Source organism: Bos taurus, chromosome 8, assembly GCF_002263795.3.
Source record: "Bos taurus isolate L1 Dominette 01449 registration number 42190680 breed Hereford chromosome 8, ARS-UCD2.0, whole genome shotgun sequence".
Lineage (NCBI taxonomy): Eukaryota > Metazoa > Chordata > Mammalia > Artiodactyla > Bovidae > Bos > Bos taurus.
Window position 1 is genome coordinate 90981833 of NC_037335.1, and position 21150 is coordinate 91002982.

A 21150-nucleotide genomic window follows, 5' to 3' on the forward strand; every position below is an offset into this window, starting at 1 on the left:
ATTTTTAAAAGACTTGTCCTTACTATATGTAAAACTCTCTAATATATTCATTTTTTTTTCTGTTCTTTTTCCCTACAAAATTCTGGCTGAACTCCAAACTGTGTACATTTGTTTCACAATCCACTAATGGTTTCATACCTTCAGTTTAGAAACCCAGCATGATAAAGGACATATTAAGATACAGTATCCCTAAATGAAGCTAATAATGATTAGGGATGTCATTTTTTAAGCATGTACTATGTGCCAAAATACTGTCATCAAATTTATGTATCATAGCCTCAATTCTCATTACAACCCTGAAAAGTAATGCAGTCTTTTCTCACAGAAGAAGCCAGGATGAGAAAAGGTTAAAAGATTTGTCCTACAGAGAGCAGACTGATCAAAGGTTCCTTCCACTAGTCTACTCTAAAAATACCAATGTAGTATCATTCAGTTCACTCGCTCAGTCCTGTTCAACTCTTTGTGACCCCATGAACCACAGCACGCCAGACCTCCCTGTCCATCACAACTCCCAGAGTTCACACAAACTCATGTCCATTGACTCGGTGATGCCATACAACCATCTCATCCTCTGTCGTCCCCTTCTCCTCCTGCCCTCAATCTTTCCCAGCATCAGGGTGTTTTCAAATGAGTCAGCTGGCCAAAGTATTGGAGTTTCAGCTTCAGCATCAGTCCTTCCAGTGAACACCCAGGACTGATCTCCTTTAGGATGGACTGGTTGGATCTCCTTGCAGTCCAAGGGACTCTCAACAGTGTTCTCCAACACCACAGTTCAAAAGCATCAATTCTTCAGCGCTCAGCTTTCTTTATAGTCCAACTCTCACATCCATACATGACTACCGGAAAAACCATAGCCTTGACTAGACGGACCTTCGTTGACAAAGTAATGTCTCTGCTTTTTAATATGCTGTCTAGGTTGGTCATAACTTTTCTTCCAAGGAGTAAGCGTCTTCTAATTTCATGGCTGCAGTCACCATCTGCAGTGATTTTGGAGCCCCTAAAATAAAGTCAGTTACTGTTTCCATTATTTCCCCATCTATTTGCCATGAAGTGATGGGACTGGATGCCATGATCTTAGTTTTCTGAATGTTGAGCTTTAAGCTTACTTTTTGACTCTCCTCTTTCACTTTCATCAAGAGGCTCTTTAGTTCTTCTTCCCTTTCTGCCATAAGGGTGGTATCATCTGCATATCTGAGGTTATTGATATTTCTCCCACCAATCTTGATTCCAGCTTGTGTTTCTTCCAGCCCAGTGTTTTTCATGATGTACTCTGCATATAAGTTAAATAAGCAGGGTGACAATATACAGCCTTGACGTATTCCTTTTCTTATTTGGAACCAGTCTGTTGTTCCATGTCCAGTTCTAACTGTTGCTTCCTGACCTGCATACAGGTTTCTCAAGAGGCAGGTCAGGTGATCTGGTATTCCCATCTCTTGAAATATTTTCCACAGTTTGTTGTGATCCACACAGTCAAAGGCTTTGGCATAGTCAATAAAGCAGAAGTAGATGTTTTTCTGGAACTCTCTTGCCTTTTCAATAATCCAGCAGATGTTGGCAATTTGATTTCTGGTTCCTCTGCCTTTTCTAAAAGCAGCTTGAACATCTAGAAGTTCATGATTCATGTATTGCTGAAGCCTGGCTTGGTGAATTTTGAATTACTTTACTAGCATGTGCTGATGTACTCAGTCATGGCTGACTCTTTGCGACCCCATGGACTGAAGCCTCCCAGGTTCCTCTGACCATGGAATTTTCCAGGCAAGAATACTGGAATGGGTTGCCTTTTCCTTCTCCATGTGAAGAATGTGAGATGAGTGCAATTGTGCAGTGGTTTGAGCATTCTTTGGTCAAACAGGAGATGGCAAGAGTGAACATCGACATTCTAGGAATCAGCGAACTAAAATGGACTGGAATGGGTGAATTTAAACACATGACCATTATATCTACTACTATGGGCAGGAATCCCTTAGAAGAAATGGAGTAGCCATCATAGTCAACAAAAGAGTCTGAAATGCAGTACTTGGATGCAATCTCAAAAATGACAGAGTGATCTCTGTTCATTTCCAAGGCAAACCATTCAATATCACGGTAATCCAAGTCTATGCCCTGACCAGTAATGCTGAAGAAGCTAAAATTGAATGGTTCTGTGAAGACCTACAAGACCTTTTAGAACTAACATCCAAAAAAGATGTCCTTTTCATTATAGGGGACTGGAATGCAAAAGTAGGAAGTCAAGAAACACCTGGAGTAACAGGCAAATTTGGCCTTGGAGTACAGAATGAAGCAGGGCCAAGGCTAATAGAGTTTTGCCAAGAGAATGCACTGGTCATAGCAAACATCCTCTTCCAACAACACAAGAGATGACTCTATACATGGACATCACCAGATGGTCAACACTGAAATCAGACTGATTATATTCTTTGCAACCAAAGATGGAGAAGCTCTATACAGCCATCAAAAACAAGACCAGGAGCTGACTGTGGCTCAGATCATGAACTCCTTATTGCCAAATTCAGACTTAAATGGAAGAAAGTGGGGAAAACCACTAGACCATTCAGGTATGACCTAAATCAAACCCCTTATGATTATACAGTGGAAGTGAGAAATAGGTTTAAGGGACTAGATCTGATAGAGTGCCTGATGAACTATGGATGGATTTTTATGACATTGTGGTATCATTAAACAATGAAATCCATTTTTTATAAAATATGTGGATCTGTGTTTCCCTGGAAGAACACTTATGAAAAGGTTGTATCTAATTCACTGCTACCCAGTAGTTTTTAAAAACCTAATCTGAGAGAAACTATAGGAAAGAATGTAGAATACATAGTCTATGAATTCTTCTAGAACATGCTTACTATTGAGTCAGATATTGCTGTAAATACTACACAATCCTCATTTAATCTGCACAAAGACCTGAAGAGGTAGGTGCTGTAGTATTATCAGCCCCTTCACTTTTTTAATGAGGAAACAGAGGCACAGGAATTTGTCACATTCCTAGTAAGCAGCAGAGTGGGTTTCCAGGCTAGGCAGCCTTAACCTTTCATCGTGCTGTATCTCTCAAGTTTAACCTACACTGAATCATGATATCCACCTCCTCCCTTCTATCTCACAGTATTGTTTTTGTGCATTTAGCTTTAATGTAATGTCATCAGCCTATGTTAAGAGTTGATATGAAATCCCATATAAGGAACAGCACAGTCATTCTCAGCATGGTCATTGTTTATCATGTTGCATGTGAGGACCCAGGATGAATTTCTGTCCAGGTCACTCTATCAGAAAGATTCTACTTACCTTTATTTAAGCATTGGTTGGTTTTTATCTTATAGTTACTGTGAAATGTGAAACTGACCAGTAATTCCTTATTGTGTTGACTAGAAGACAACTTATACTCAAGGGTATAATTTCTATAATGTCTCCATATTTATTTCTTCTGTTCCAACAGTTCATTGATGCTTGCTTACTTTATTTGGTAAAAGTTGATATAACTTCTTTTTGAAACAAAATGAGAATATATAAACATGCCTCGTGGCAATTATGAGTTATTATTGACCTTCATCAGTTCAGTTCAGTCACTCAGTCATGTCCGACTCTTTGCAAACCCATGAACCGCAGCACGCCAGGCCTCCCTGTCCATCACCAACTCCCAGAGTCCACCCAAACCCATGTCCATTGTGTCAGTGATGCCATCCAACCATCATCCTCTATCGTCCCCTTCTCCTCCTGCCCTCAATCTTTCCCAGCATCAGGGTCTTTTCAAATGAGTAAGCTCTCCACATCAGATGTCCAAAGTATTGGAGTTTCAGCTTCAACATCAGTCCTTTCAATGAACACCCAGGACTGATCGGATCTCCTTGCAGTCCAAGGGAGTCTCAAGAGTCTTCTCCAACACCACCGTTCAAAAGCATCAATTCTTCAGTGCTCAGCTTTCTTTATAGTCCAACTCTCACATCCACACACGACTACTGGAAGAACCATAGCCCTGACTAGATGGACCTATTATGGCAAAGTAATGTCTCTGCTTTTTAATATGCTGTCTAGGTTAGTCATAACTTTCCTTCCAAGGAGCAAGTGTCTGTTAATTTCATGGCTGCAATCACCATCTACAGTGATTTTGGAGCCCAGAAAAATAAAGTCAGCCACCGTTTCCCCATCTATTTGCCATGAAGTGATGGGGCACCAAGGGGTGTCCTGGGACATGGGATTTTTCAGTGCTAACATGGAGATGTTTGTGTGTCTTGAACAAATTGGGGTGCTCAGTCACTCTACTTGAGGCAATGAATGCTTCCCTCCCCCAAAAGCTTTCTTATTCTGGTCTTGCCAGAAGTGATTGAGACCAATGCCAATTAGTCAGCCAACCAACAACTGTTTCTGAAAACTGTCTCTGCGTTCAGTCCCAAACTAAGTGTAGTGAAGGTGAGGAATTCTCAGATATGCTCTCTAATCTCAAGTCATTTGTGACCCAACTGGGGAGCACACATCAACACAGGAAACAGTGATCTGTAGGAGGGTGTCAGTTGATCCAAGCTGGGGTTCATATGTGGTTGGTAACCTAGTAGGGATGGGTGTTGACAGAAGGAGAGCAAGGGAAGGGGCTGCTGCATGGAGGAGGAGAGAGGGCAAGGGGGTGGAGAAGGCAGAGTGGTGTGTGTTCAGGATACTGGTTTTGACTTAGTCCCAGGGACATATGTTCAATTCCATAGAGAGAGAGGATAAAGGATACTCCAAGCAGAAGGAACACTGCATCAGAGCTTAGATGATCAGATCTGGCATGGTTGTGATGCAGAAGCAAAGTCTTAGAACCTCAAGGGATAGTACACATTAAAGATTTGCATGTTGTTCAGTCCTGGCAAAGCATGTTAGGCACCAAGGTCAATAGCTGCACAAAACAGCTGGGGTGGGAAACCCTCAAGTGGTACTGATGGAAGTGGAACAAGATCGTAAGCTGGAGGGGAAACACCTGAGAAAACTGACAGCGAGCCCTGTGAGACCTCACGGGGAACCCTTAGAAATAAAAGAGATGCTTTGCGAGGAACTGGAAGTCTTCCATAACAACAGGGGCAAGAGCCAAGGAGAAACAGAATGAGTAGGAGATGGAGGAGATGGTGATGGTAAAGGTATGATCTATACTATGCATGTCTTGGGAACTGTTCTAAGTACATGACATAAATCAACTCTTTTCTCTGTGCTCAACCAACCAAAATGGTACACATATTATTTCCATTTTATATAAGAGGAAACAGAAGCCCAGAGAGATAACATGAATTGTATAAGGTCACACAACTTGGCTGAATCTAGGATTACTAGTGTAATTATGATGTATTTCTTCACACAAACTCTGCCAGCCTGAGGAAAATCAAGTGAGAAACATGTCAGCATAATACTAAGGGCTAAACCATGTGCTACAGACTTGAGTACTTAAAAAAATTGGAGGGAGGAGGGTTCAGGATGGGGAACACATGTATACCTGTGGCGGATTCATTTCGATATTTGGCAAAACTAATACAATATTTTAAAGTTTAAAAATAAAATAAAAATTTTATTTGACTGTGCTGGTCTTAGTTGCAGCATGTGGGATCTAGTTCCCTGACTAGCGATCAAACCCAGGCCCCCTGCATTGGGAGTGTGAAGTCTTAGCCACTGGAACACCAGGGAAGTCCCCAGACTTGAGTACTTTATTCAAATGTCTCCTGGAATCAATTTCTTCATCTGTATGAAGATGACACCCCCCTTATGGCAGAAAGTGAAGAAGAACTAAATAGCCTCTTGATGAAAGTGAAAGAGGAGAGTGAAAAAGCTGGCTTAGAGCTCAACATTCAGAAAACCAAGATGACTGGTCACTTAGCACTAGGATCCCTCAGTTCAAACTATGCCCTTTAGGGACTTCCCTGGTGGTCCAGAAGCTAAGTGTCCAAGCTTCCAATGCAGGAGGCCCAGGTTTGATCCCTGGTCAGGAAACTAGATCCCATATGCTGCAACCAAGACTGACACAGTCAAATAAATAAATAAAAATAAATCTTAAAATAAAAATATCCCCTCTACACTCCAAACCAGATACCAGTCCTCTCATTCCCACATCATGAGTCTGCCCCTACATCCCTGGACACACACACATACACACAGTTTCACTCACTCACATGAGTCATACACCATTATCTGTCCCCTGCTCTCCTAGCTTGTATCCTGTCGTATAAATTAGTGGTCCACAATTGCTTCAGACTTCACCAACCAAAGGAAAATATATCTGTCATCTCAGTCTCTCCTCTCAGCTTTGTGACCTTCCCAGTTACCCTTCTGTGACCTTAACTTTTCTCCCATCAGCAGAGGGCTGGGGTAGAAACACAGGACTGTAAACTCCGAGAAGCTGTATTTCATACCCTGCTGGCTGCTGCCTTCTGAATCTTCATGGAATGATCAGGACCTAATGCATCCTCATATATCGGGTTGTCATTCTCAGGAAGCGAGAGCTGAGGAGAATCCCTGGGATGGGAGCTCCTGACACCTTATCTCCCCACAGCCTTAATTGCTCTTTTCACACTGGTATCATCAACCCTGCCACCAGCATTTGGGTCCGGCACAGCCTCACCATCTGCTCATGTGACACCAACATTATGGCCACCCTCCAGGCCTCCCTAGCTGGGGCTGGAGAAGGCAGCGCAGACGGCAAGGGTGCCAGCTGGCACAAGTGACACAAACCTAGACGGTGATGAATGTGGCCCAGGACAGGGAGGAGGAAGGGAGGATGCCCACAGCTAATTGTGTGTCATCCATGCTGTGAGTTTGCCCGTGGAAGCAGAATCAATGTGCTTCTCCTGTTCCTGCACTTCTTTTTAATACATGGTCATGAGAGAAAGCTGGATTCCCTGGTGGCTCAGACGATACAGATCTGCCTACAATGTGGGAGACCCGGGTTCAATCCCTAGGTCAGGAAGATCCCCTGGAGAAGGAAATGGCAACCCACTCCAGTATTCTTGCCTGGAAAATCCCATGGATGGAGGAGCCTGGTGGGCTACAGTCCGTGGGGTCACAAAGAGTCAGACATGACTGAGTGACTTCATTTTCACTTTCTTTCGCAAGAGAACGTTCAATAGAAAAGAAGCCTGTGCTCATGGTAAAGAATCTTCCTGCAATTCAGGAGATCTGGGTTTGATCTCTGGGTTGGGAAGATCCCCTGGAGGAGGGCATGGCAAACCACTCCAATATCGTTGCCTGGGGAAACCCATGGACAAAGGAACCTGGCAGGCTACAGTCCACAGGGTTGCACAGAGTCAGACATGACTGAAGTGACCTAAAATGCACACACATACACTATATATGTATAATGTATATGTATAATAATGTATATATATGTATGATTATATATACACACAAATATACATATAGGTCATTTGTATATAGACCATATATATATGTATATATATATACACACACACACAATTTTGCTATCATTTACTTCCCTTTACCTTTTTCTCTTTTAAATGGAAGTGGTAGCACAAATGCACCTAATAAAATATAACATTCCTCCTCAATAGAGGAAGCTAGATGCCATTTATTTATTTTTGTTTTATCCAAAAAGCCCCCATTGATCTGCCTATTCTCTAAGCACATTTCTCCTAAGGACTAATGAAGCTGAGAGAGAGAAAATGTTGTTTCCTGCCACATGGATAAGATAAACAGAAATCAGATCATGCCTGAGCAGAAAACAGAAACAGTGGCAGAGCCCCCAAACTGTTGGAATCCTAGCATTAGCTCCAAAACATTCAGGTCAGCTGGCCAGCTTCTTTCCCATCCAGTCAATCCAACCGAGCAATGCAACAAAAGAAAAACAGAAACATCATGGCCTTGACTTGATAAACTAGCTGCCAGCAAGAGCACCATTCAATGGGACAGCTTGGGAGCACCTATTTCTCATCCTTATAGGAAACATCTATATCCAAGTTTGTGTTAAAGAGGAAAGAAATAAAATGCATGAAACATTAGAGATGGTGGCAGGAGCACTGGTAATTTACACATGCCATGAACAACTTCAGGCACCAAGAAACACACACAAATCTAGAGATTACTGGATGGCCAGAAGTTGTGACAGAAGGTCCCCTGGGGAGGAAGGTAGCAAATGTCAGATAATGGAATATAATCCTTGTTGAGTCAGAAACAAGCTGTGTGCGAGAGTGATTGGAAAGTATGATTTGGAGCCTACAGACCTTTATAGCAGGATGGTTAGGAGTTTGTACTTTGAACTCAGTGCAGCCAGAGATAATTCAAGGCTCCTGAACCAAAGAGGAAAGGCACTGAGTTAGAGAAAATGGAAGACTGGGGAAGATTCTTAACCCAAATGACCCTTAAAGACAATAAGGAGGAGGAATCGCAGAGCTAACATTCCAGAAGCAGAGACTGCGCCTGGTGTGAAAGAGTGGGCAGAGTGCGAGGCTCTGTTCTGGTGTTGTAGCAAAAGCAATGGACATGAATGTGGATAAAGATGAGAAACAGTGCCTCTCTGCATGAGAGCTGAGCTACCCTGCCTCCCCCCATAACTTGATTTCCACTCCATGACAGGTGTTTTGCCCCTTGGAGATCAGAAAATGTGGGTTTCTTGTCCTGGGTCTAACACTAACTAGCTATGTGACCTTGGGTTAGTCACTCCAGGGCTGGAATAAAAACTGGAGACTAAACCCTCAAAGATTATACTTCTTCCTCCCTTCCCTTTATGTACTTCCACACATAAACAATTTTTAAGCCATAAAAGACACACTACCAAGTTCTAATTTCTCCCAAAATGATTACTTTGATACTTTTAAACAAACCAACATTTTAAAATACTTTTTCTCCATTTCAGTTTCCTTGCTTTGCTGATTGTCAGTGTAAGCACATGTTTGGTTTACTTATTGGATAATCCAGCAGTAATTAGTTCTCCTTGCTGGGCCTCTGTTTTCTCATCTATGAAATAAAGGTTTTATATGGGAAAACTTCCAAGGTCTTTTCCAACTTAATTTTCCATAATTTTATAATCTCAAAGACCTCTTTTCTGTCAACCTTTATCACTATCTCATCTTGCCATTTTGGTGTTTCAATTGTGAATGAGGAAAATAATGGTGTTTCCATACTCCCCCAACTCCTCACACCTGTTAAAGGCCTCATCTAAACCTCAGTGAGTATCTGGGACATGTCTGAGCTAAACGAAAGGATAAAACTGTGTCCCTTTTTGTGTCCAAACCTTATGAAGTACAATATAGAATAAGATGTCATCATCAGCAAAGTCCTTTATTGACTGGTAGAAAACCTTTATTAAAGGTAGAAAGCCTTACCTTTATTTTTGGAATAAAGGTAATATCTTTTTGGAAAAGGATAAGAGTTATGACCGATATAGGATACCTGTACGATGTTCTTATCCATGCCATTAATTTAGGGTGTGGTTCTGAAAATTTCCCTTAACCTTTCTAGGCTTTAGCTTTCCTGATCATTCATTCATTTGCGCATTCGTTCATCATTTACCTGCCTCTAATACTTTGTAATAAGGTAAGTTTATCTCTAATATTTTCTGAAATTTTCCATGAGCAGATCTCATGCTACATCTGGCCAATTCATATGCCACTGTCCTTTGACTTTTCACCTCTGTCCTGAATGGCAGCATCGCCTTGGTTCCCACGCATCCTCTGGGAAGGGCGCGGGGTGGGGGACAGCAGAAGCTGGGTCTCTCTACAAGCGATGCTGTGGTCTGCCTCTCAGATGGGAGCCGTTCTTATTTGCTGGAAGGTTTATATAACAGATGTTACAAAGCAGACAAGTAAGCACACACTCCCTGAGCCCGGCGCACGTGGAGCCCGACACGCAGACACTGCCAGTACCAGTACAAGGAGAGCTGCCGGGTGATGGAGGGAGTATGCTCTGAGGGGCGGGCACAGCTCCGAAGCCCTGCTAATGTCTCTGTGTGGCCATGCTGTATTTTCAGCTTGTCATCATGGCTGGGACAGTGCTGCTTGCCTACTACTTCGAATGCACTGACACTTTTCAGGTGCATATCCAAGGATTCTTCTGTCAGGATGGAGACTTAATGAAGCCTTACCCGGGGACAGAGGAGGAAAGCTTCATCACCCCTCTGCTGCTCTACTGTGTGCTGGCGGCCACCCCAACTGCTATTGTAAGTACAGAAAGAGATCTCCCTCTTTCCTGTTGGGTCCTAAACAACATTTTCTGTCTGCCTTTTCTCCTCTTTCCTCTCTTCCTGGGCATACAGCAGCAGCCTTATTAGATGTGTCCTTTTCCGGTCCGGGGTGAGTAGAGCCCTGCATAAAATCTCATCTAAGTAGGCCTTGTCTTTTACAGGTGGCTTTTGCTTTTCAGTGCCTGAATTGAAATATATATAATTTTTAAAGTATGTCTGAATATGTAAGTCAATAGTCATGAGTGGCTGTCATGTTAAGTATAGCATTTGTGCTCTTGAAAAAAACAAAAGTATGGTGTGCGTTGTGTGTATTCAGAAGAGGTTGTAAATGTAAACGCTGGCCTTGATATAAAGACTCACGTCAGATTGGAACAGAATCCCCCACAGCCTGCATCTCCTGTTCTTCTGACTGAACTTCCAGAGAGGCCGGAGATGAGAAAAATCGCTTGACCTGATTTGCCGTGATTTATTCTGGGCAGCTCTGGCTCTGCTCACATTGCATGACATTCAATTAAGTTGCAACTTTACCTTCATTGATTGCACTCTTCTCTCTCATGAGGGGAAAAAAAAATGGCCCAACAGTCCTCTAGGGAGACTGTTTCAAAAGCATAAAACTCACAGATCTGTATTGTCTAGTAAAGTGATTTAACACTTAGACATCTTAATTTTAACTTAAAAAATGACTTTGTATTTTAAAATAAACATTTCTTTGTACATGCTATGGGGTCAGATTAGTTGGGATGTTATCGTTTGCAACAGTTATCATTTATCATTTGCCCCTTTTTTCTTCCAAAGCTTCCTCCCCCTCAACTCTCCCCTCCTCTCCTACCCTTTCTCCCTCATTCCCCACTCCCCTCTCTTTGGGACAGTAATAAAAATAACCACTGGCATGCAGAAGAGTGTACTGATTACTCAGATGTTCAGTTCAAGTATTGTTTTCCGTACAAATGTTTTCCTTGCTTTAAGATGAGACATGGAATCGAATTTAGAGGAGAATATGCACATAATGAGTACTTTAAGTTCATTTTTATCATTAATTCTAGGCTTGACAAGCTCCCCCTTAAATGATAAAGCTGCAGTAGGAATTAGGATCAGCTGTGATAAAACATGGTCTCTCATGGTGGTGAAAAACACAAGCTTTGCAGTCCAACCTACAGGACATCCTGTCCGTGTGACTCCGGGCAAGTCACTGTCCTGTTCCCTCCCACTCGGCCCCCCCAAAGCGGGGATAATGTGACTGCCTAGTTCACAGAGTTATCAAGACTTAAGATGCTTCGTACAAATACTTGGCATAGTGTCTAGCATGCACTAACTGGTTAGAAGTAGGGGAAACAAAGAAAAACTGGAAACTGATCTTCACCTTCTTCAGGATCACAGATGAACTTCCTCTCCCTGCAGAGGAGACTCCACTGAGACCCTAGTGACACCTCCTGTTTAGCAATTTCACTGAGACCCTGGTGACATCTCCTGTTTAGAGATTCCACTGAGACCCTAGTGACACCCCCTGTTTAGAGTGATAGGGGATGTGCCCCTCTTAACTTTCCTTTCTCACCAGCCCAAGGACTACGAGAAAGACCCACTTGCAGGCATCTCAAAAGATGATACAATTCGCTCCCCAGGTAAAGCCTAGAGACTACACTGGGTTCTATCTGGAACGGCTTAATGGTGGCTCTACCCAGAGGCACTGGGCTTAGCTGGAATCAGGTCCTGGTTTCTTCCTGTCCCATAAACATACCATTTTCTCATGTTCTCAGATGAGAGATCCATTGACTTACTAACATTTACCTATCTTCTTGCTAGTCCCAGGAAATATCATTGCCTGGGCTCTCCTGCAATTACTTTTTGTAATTATAGAGACATTTTTCCTTTAAAAAAAAGAAAGAGAAAAACTAAGGAAAGCAAAGGAAGCAGATCAATAAAAATTATGAACGAATCAATGAATCAGAAAACAATAGGATTGATAAGTAAAATGTACAATCCCCGTGTTCTAACAGAAGAAAGACAGAAGTACAAAAAAAAAGGAAAAAAATACATAAGCAAAAATATATAAATGTTTAAAAGTCTATTATAGTTTTGTTAAAATTGTAGATTCAGGTCTGTGCAAATACATGCTTACCTCTCAATAAAATTGATAACATTCTATGAAAATATAACTTTTTAACAATGCCTTTAATAGAAGTAGAAAACTGAATAGATAACAATAGAGAAAATTTTAAACTGTCTAAAATTTATCTCATATCATTGGAGACACATAACTATTATAAAATTCCTTCAAAATTTCAAGGCATAAAAAAAAAAAAAATTTCAAGGCATAGAAAATCAGTAACTATAAAACTGTTCCAGAGCCTTAAAATAAGCGGAAAGCTTTTCAATGCACATTATAAAGCAAGAAAAATAGGGATTTCACACACTTAGAAAGTCTATATACACATCCACAAAAGCATTAGGAATGTTAATTGCAAGCAGATGGAAGAGGACTGATAAATTTGTCTACCTGAAAAATAAGCGTTTCTACCAAAATAAAAAGTACATAAAGACTGTAAAAATATTTGCAGAATACGAGACTCCCATGTAAATATTCTTACTACTTAAAAAGATGAGCTTCCCAAAATAAAGATGGGTAAGGACGAAAAATAGACAATTAACAAAATAAATTGTATGTACATAAACATTTCTAAACTCATGAATTATCACAGGAAAGTAGTTTTTTATATTCCAGAATTTTCCCCATGTAAAATTGGCAAGTGCTTTAAAGAAGTATAACCTGTGTTGTTAAAGGTACAGATACTTTCATACAATTTGAGTCAAAATGTAAACTGAGGGGCTTCCCTGGTAGCTCCGTGGTGGGGAATCCACCTGCCAACGTAGGAGACACTGGTTTCATCCCTGATCCAGGAAGATATCACACACCATGGAGCAGCTAGGCCCTTGCGCCACCATTATTGAGCCTGTGCTCTAGAGCCCAGGAGCCACAACTTCTGAGCCCATGTAGCCTAGAGCCATGCTACAACAAGAGAAGCCTCTGCAATGAGAAGTCCATGCACCTCAACAAAGAGTAGTTCCCCACAACTAGAGAAAGTCTGTGCAAAGCAATGAAGACCCAGTGCAGCCAAAAATAAATAAATAATATTTTTAAAGAAACTGGCCATTAAAAAAATGTAAACTGACATTTTCTTTTTGAAGGGCAGCTGGTCAAAGATGTACTAAGAGTTTTATAAACTTTGAACCCATTAATTCCATTCCTTGAATTTATGTTAAGAAGATAACCAGAGTAGGGATGTTCAGTCAGCTTTAAGAGTAGGATACTTGGTGGTAGCTAAATACACAGAACTAGAGGATTGTCCAAACTCATTATGAGGCCATAATATTTCTGAAACACCTCTAAGAGAAATGAAGCATGCTTATGATTTAATGAAAAGATTTTTATGAGTGCTAAAAAATTGTATCTAGTATCAGAGGTAAAAGCTTTTTCCCTTCTATAAGAGAATATTAGATTCTCTTAGTTTTCTAGCTCCGTTTCTCCAGAAAAAGAGGGTATGTATCAGCTATGTTGCTAGGCAGAATTAACCCCTGATTGGTGAATTGCCCCTGGACTCAGAGAACTGAGATTACCCAAGACGGTGCCATGCTATGATTTCCCAGTGCAAGTGACTCTGGAAACTTGGAAGCTATGTCTGTGGAACTGCTGCACCATTTATTGACTCTGATGGGACACAATAAGTCTTGTAAGCCAAGGTGGCTCCTGCATCCTCTGATGTGTCTATGGTCTCCTTGCACCTGAGCTGCACTGGATCACTGCAAGGAAACAGGATGAAGAAGAGCAAGTGAGGCTACCCAGTTGGCAAGCTATTAGTTCCTCCCAAGTGGACCAGTGCCAAATGAGACATGTGGTTGTCTGTGGCTCTGAATATTTAACAGACCCTAAGAAGACACTGTATGTGTGTTACAAGTATAGTCCCAAATTTATAATTATACATAAAAAAAACTGGCAAGAAACTAAAATGTACAGCTATTATCTCTGAGTGCTAATGGAACAGTTATTTTTTCTTCTGCTATACAATTAAATTCTACATCAATGCAGTATTTTCAAACTGAAAGATATTTTTAAACATTGATTCTTCTGGCATAATTATGAAATGACCAATCTTTAGTAAGATTTAAACAGCAATTCTAATAAACAAAAACACATATGACCAAAAAACAAAAATAAAACAACTTTATGAGGAATTTCTCTTCTCTCTGGGTAAAGATGATAGATTTCATTCTAAGATTTTCAGCTGAAATTCTTCTCAAACCATGAATTCTGATCATATTCCTTTTCCCCCAAATGATATGAACTAACATGTGGTCAAATGCTGTGATGGAAAGCCAAGGGAGTGTGGCCACTGGACAGTGAACTGAATTTTAAGGATCTAGAGTTCTACTCTCGTTTTCAAGTATGGAGCTCTGATTTGGACATTCCATTCCTTTTCTTCTTGGGGAGAAAAGTGTGACCAATGATGATGGTGGGCCTTCAAAGATATGTGCCGAGGAATATTCTGTAAATGAAGATGGCAAGGATAACTCCTTTTAATTTTCTTGTATTCTGCAGTCCTTGCCTAATTTATCCTCATAGCATCCCGGAGAAATAGAAAAGAGATATCTCAAAGAGCATAGAGAAAGTGTATGGTCCAGTTTCCTTCATTTTTGACTGAGTCTGTGAGTTCATTTAGGAAGACAGTCATTAGCTACGTTACTTGTGACTCAGCTATGTTAAATGATTTGCTGAGGGCTGCAGCTAGTTCCCTATGCGACTGGACAGTAACCCACCCATTTGGTTCTATTTTTATTCTCCTCTCAAATGAGGAGCATTGCTAGGACCTGGCATTGATTACAGCTGATGGGTTAATGGCAGAGAGTCCAGTGGCCTTGAAACCCTGCTGTGGTGCTTGATCTTCCCCCGAAACCTGAAAATAAGTGAGCAGCTGCAGGACAGAGAGTGGACCTCTCCTGATGCTCAGGGACACCTCCTGGGAGCAGGGAGCTGTATTCACTTCTGTCCCTCTTGGAGAGGTACAGCATATCTGAGAGCAGTCTGTATCAGGCCACCTGAACACAGATCCCAAGTGCCAAACTCAGCACACCCCTACCCCCAGAGTGTGCATCCTTCATCCTCATGCTGCAGAGTCACCCTGTCTCAGGTCTGCTCTGTCAAGAGAAGGAGGGATGTCAGTTATGGCTTTCCATCCCAGTAATTGTATGACCTCTGATAAGGCCTGTTCCCTCTGTGGGTTGGATTTCTCATCTGTAAAAGGTAGGCTTGGGCTAAATGATCTCCAGGGTCTTTCTGGTTCTAATACTCCTTAAGAGCTGAACCTTATAATTGGAGGCTCCAAATGTCAGATTCCCAACTCCTTAGTCTCTCTCGACTTTCTTTCTGGAGTTTAATTTGTGCCTGGCCAAGGGTTACACATAATGGCACAGCCTGTGTGTGTTTGTGTGTGTGTGCAGGATTTCTCAGAATGGTACAGTATGTGTTTACTCCTTTTTAAACCCATTTCCTATTTTCCCTGGAGTGAAAGAAGGCAGGGCTACTCTGGTGACTCAGTGGTAAAGAGTCCTCCTGCCAATGCAGGAGACATGGGTTCAAATCCTAGGTTGAGAAGATCTGCTGGAGAAGGAAATGACAGCCCACTCCACAGTATTCTTGCTTGGGGAATGCTGGACAGAGGAACCTGGTAGGCTATAGTTCATGGGATCACAAAAGAGTCGGACGTGACTTAGAGACTAAACAACAAACGATAACAACAAAGAAAGAAGGCAGGACTCCTCAGGGGTGACATGTGACACAAACTAATGGCAGTTCTCTAAGAAGGCACCTCAACCTGGACTCATCCGTGGTGTTCTGTGTATTCTGTGGTTGATGTGCTAGAGGACAAGCTAACACCCTGCACTGCCGTGTGTCTCTGAGGATGGGTGCTAATTGCAGGGATGCACAAGAAAAGGCACAAGGGAAAGGACTCTGCTGTGGGTTTGATCTGTCACTTCCTATTTCTCCTTCTGTGCTTCGCTGTCAGAAAGGATCAGCATCATGTTGGAGGCAAGGCCACGTGGGAGCAACCATGCAGGGACTTAGGAAAGGTTAGAGCTTGGAGTATTTATTGTGTCCAGAACCATTTAGCCTAAAGTGTTGGCCCAGGCTTCCAGGAAATCTGCAGGGTGTGTTCTGACCAACGTGGAAACCCCGGCTCACAATTGCCTCAGGCCCCCTGAATAAACTCACAGACTCAAAGGCAGAGAGCCTTTTTGGATAAGAGGATTTAACTCGGTGGAGAATCTGATTTACCCGTATTGTATCTCAGCGCCAGCACCACAGGGCATGAGAAAATAGCTAGTAAACCTTTACTGGCCTCACAACAAAGTGACAGAAGTACTTAGAATTGAAACAGCAGAACGTTTGACGCCCAGCCCAGGAGAATCGACACAGCTGATGGTCTGCATGCAAGCGTGCATGTGAGCATACATGCACAAGACTGCGAGAATTTCCTAGGAAAGGAAGAGACAAGCATCATTTGATAGAAAGGCCCACTCTGGAGGAAACTGTGACTCTTCATTTGGGGGGTTTCTAGGCCAGAAGCTCTGGGAGTGAATACAAAAGCTCAAAGCACAGCGTGGATCAGAGAGTGGGCCCTGGGCAGGGGCACATCTGTTGCCTGGCTGATGAGGAGCGCAGCTGCAGCAGCAGAGGAGACAGGGTCGGCGCCTGAGTGCCTTGTCATCTGCCTCTTCCCGGCTCTGAACAGCCGCAGCTATTGAAACCCCTTTTAATACATCATCATTCACATCTTTTCCCTTTTGTACATCATCACATGATTTCTTTTTTTTTTTTTTTTTTTAATAAGAAGCCGGTGCTGATTTTTCATTTTATTTTGGCCCAACAATGCAACATGTGGGATCCTAGTTCCCTGACCAGGGATCGAACCCATGTTCCCTGCAGTGGAAACGTGAAGTCTGAACCATTGAACCACCAGGGAAGTCCCTATATATATTTATCTCTACCATGAATACACTTTCTTTATTGCAAATGTACTTAATCATTACAATTTACATTCCCCCCCCCTGGGAAAGAGTTATAAATATCCTTATTAACTGCTATGGATTTTTTCAAAACCTTGAAGAAGAATATCTATTTCCCTATTTACTATGCATGTGATGGATGAATGCTCCAAATTCCTTTATGGACTGTTTTTTACCTGACATCATCTGACAGCGAGATGTCCTTACACCTTTGAGATGTTCCTTACCACCTTTACAATGCTTCTTTTAATGACTGATGATTAGATGATTGTGTTAGGAGTTTTGATAATTTGTTTCTTGAAAAGACTCTCATTTGCCTAAAATTTTGTGATGATGAGTTTACTTGGTGATCACAATGCATTTTACTTTTTACTGAGAGCAGTATTTTAGCTAAATCATTTTAAATTCCCATTTCTCTTATATCCACTGTTCAGAAATGGGAAAAAAAAAAGTTCAAGAGAACACCCTGCTTTGGCAAGGTAGTGTGCCACCTTGGTGCTACACTTCATAGCAAGTGTCGATTTCAGAGCCTTCTGAATGGGTAGGTGCTGCCCCTGGATTAAGAGCAGTAAGTGAAAAGTGACAGGGAAAGGCACTCAGCCGTGTCCAACTCATTGCAACCCCATGGACTATACAGTCCATGGAAATCTCTAGGCCGGAATACTGAAGTGGGTAGCCATTCCTTTCTCCAGGGGAATCTTCCCAACCCAGGGATCTAACCCAGGTCTCCCACATTACAGGTGGATTCTTTACTAGCTGAGCCACACCGAAAGCAGTAATGACGACTCTCCAATCCACAAAACACTTATTATCTGAGTTGCTGGATAATTTCCAAAGCCATCATCCAAATAGCCTTGATTCTATCGAAGCCTTCAGCTTTGAAAGGCATAGAAATGTCTACAGCTGAATTCCTTTATTTACACTCAAGTGTGATAAAGCAGACGTCAAGAGGTCTTGAACCAAGCACAGCTCAGCAGGCCAGAAGACTAGAATCCTCTCTGCAGATCTGAGGTGTCACTGGTACTCATCAGGAAAGATTAAACAGAACATGAAGATGCTGGGCAGCATGGTCAGTACGCTTAAAATCCCCTGGGTCACTTTTAAACAAGATCTACAGGAAAAACCCTGGGCCTCAGACAGTAAAGAATCTGCCTGCAACGCAGGAGACCCAGGTTCGATCCCTGGGCCTGGAAGATCCTCTGGAGAAGAGCATGGAAACCCACCCCAGTATTCTTGCCTGGACAATCTCATGGACAGAGGAAGCTGGTGATCTATCAGTCCATGGGGTCGCAAAGAGTCGGACACAACTGAGCGACTAACACGTGTGAACACACAACACACACAGCAAAAACCATGCCTGCCTTTCTCAGAAATGCTCGCGAGTAAAGAAGCCTCCCAAGGAGGATACTGGAAGCATCTACAACTCCCTGGGACTGAAAGCTCTGCAGCTACTTAGACACTGTTATTAAGAAGTGTGCAGAGAACCCTCTTCTCTTCCTCAGAGCATGCTATGTGCACACCCAGGGAGGGGCTGCCAGCCTCTGCTGTCCTTTAGAAACACAGGTGACAGGTCTCAGGCAGTGTGATGACTCTGGAGGAGGCTGTGTCCACTTTGCTCCAAGGGAAGATTATTTCATGATGGCAAAGCCCTGTTGGGTTTGAAAAGTGAATGAATGCTGGAGGGAGAATTACTATAAGAAACTATGCTGGCCCTGGAGAGCTTAACCAACAGAAGAGAGACTGAAGCCCAATTATGTGATATCAGTTCCCTTAATCAGCCCTATCTTGTCAGTTTTTATCATAAAAACAAAGATCTTGGAAGAACAACTTAAAGGTCTCCTACAGAGCTCCCCAACCTCCAGGATCTAATGTCAGATGATCTGAGGTGGAGCTGGTATAATAGTAATAGAAATGAGGCACATGATAGATGCAATGCATTTGAACCATCCTGAAACCGTTCCCCCTCCCCAGTCCATGGAAAAATTGTCTTCCATGAAACTGCTCCTTGGTGTTAAAAAAAAAAAAAAAAGGTTAGGGGCCACTGTAGTCTAACAGATGAGAGATTGACAGATAAGGAACCAGAGAGGTCAGCCAAGTGGTCCAAGACTGAACACCTGGTTAGGGGCAGGGCAGAGCTTGAATTATACCATGTTTCCTTAACCCAGGACAGTTTTCAAATCAATTTCAGCACACATTCTTGCCTAGACCAACCAGTAAGTGAAAGCAACAAATACTCTTTGAGCTTCTCTAGATGCTTTTATATACATTTCTAATAATCAATAATTTTCTGATATAGTTATTACCCTCATGTTTAAAATCATGGAGGAAAAAAAAAAGTTTGGAAAGGTTATCTGCCCAAAATCACCCCTCAAGAAGGGAGGGAACTGAGATTTCAACTCCAGAGCCTACATTTGAGAAACAGGACTATGTGGGAGAAGGAGAGGGTGGGATGATATAAGGGACTAGCGTTGAAACATATATTACCATATGTAAAATAGATGACCAGTGCAGGGCACTCAAAGCTGTTGCTCCGGGACAACCCAGAGGGATCGGGTGGGAAGGGAGTTGGGAGAGGGGTTCAGGATGAGTGTATACATGTACACCCGTGGCTGAGTCATGTCAATGTATGGCAAAAACCACCAATATTGTAAAGTAATTAGCCTCCAACTAAAATAAATAAACTAATTAAAAAAAATAAAATCATAAACAAAAAAAAGAAACAGCAATGACTTTGATATGCCAAGTATCAGAGCTACAGCTAGTATATACATGAACCCAAAACCTATATTCCAGGATCTCTAGATGCCTTTTGTGATAACAGCCACATGGAACATGCAGTGGATCCCCCTTACAACACTAAATGATAATACGTCTTCCAGTGACTTTTTCTTCAGACTTCATATTTTGCGATCTAGAACACTATCTTCTAAATATTTTGCATTTCCATGGGATTTTCCAGGCAAGAGTACTAGAGTGGGATGCCATTGCCTTCTCCTATGACTTATCAGATCTCCTTAAAACACTGTAAAGACATGAATTCTGAAAGATTTCACCAAACTGATGTATTATATTCCAGGGTTATTTATTTGAAATTTGGGCTTCCATATTTGAAAGACAAATTTATCAAGAGTCACTATGAAGTCAGTCAGAAAGAGAAAGATAAATATATATTAACACATATGTATAGAATCTAGAAAGACAGTACTGATAATCCTATTTGCAGGGTATCAGAGGAGACATAGACATAAAGAACAGAATTTTGGACATAGTGGGGGAAGGAGAGGGTGGGATGATTTGAAAGAATAGCCGTGAGACATATACATTACCATGTGTAAAACAAATCAGATCAGATCAGATCAGTCGCTCAGTCGTGTCCGACTCTTTGCGACCCCATGAATCGCAACACTCCAGGCCTCCCTGTCCATCACCAGCTCCCGGAGTTCACTGAGACTCACGTTCGTTGAGTCAGTGATGCCATCCAGCCATCTCATCCTCTGTCGTCCCCTTCTCCTCCTGCCCCCAACCCCTCCCAGCATCAGGGTCTTGTCCAATGAGTCAACTCTTCCCATGAGGTGGCCAAAGTACTGGAATTTCAGCTTTAGCATCAGTCCTTCCAAAGAAATCCCAGGGCTGATCTCCTTCAGAATGGACTGGTTGGATCTCCTTGCAGTCCAAGGGACTCTCAACAGTCTTCTCCAACACCACAGTTCAAAAGCATCAATTCTTCAGTGCTCAGCCTTCTTCAAAGTCCAACTCTCACATCCATACATGACCACAGGAAAAACCATAGCCTTGACTAGATGAACCTTTGTTGCCAAAGTAATGTCTCTGCTTTTGAATATGCTATCTAGGTTGGTCATAACTTTCCTTCCAAGGAGTAAGCGTCTTTTAATTTCATGGCTGCCATGAAGTGGCGGGACCAGATGCCATGATCTTCG

At 42.1% G+C, this 21150-nt stretch overlaps 1 protein-coding gene across 6 annotated transcripts in view; it reads left to right on the plus strand.

The window, feature by feature from the left end:
• The window catches only part of PLPPR1 (phospholipid phosphatase related 1), a 601803-nt gene that overhangs the window by 538771 nt on the left and 41882 nt on the right, over positions 1-21150 (plus strand). For 5 of the 6 annotated variants that reach the window (XM_059889070.1, XM_059889072.1, XM_059889071.1 and 2 more), the window contains 2 exons: positions 9436-9510; positions 9944-10132. In XM_059889070.1, coding sequence (XP_059745053.1) covers positions 9436-9510; positions 9944-10132 — 264 coding nt within the window. The remainder of the gene's footprint in view (positions 1-9435; positions 9511-9943; positions 10133-21150) is intronic. The other variant, NM_001192403.1, reaches the window with a different exon arrangement.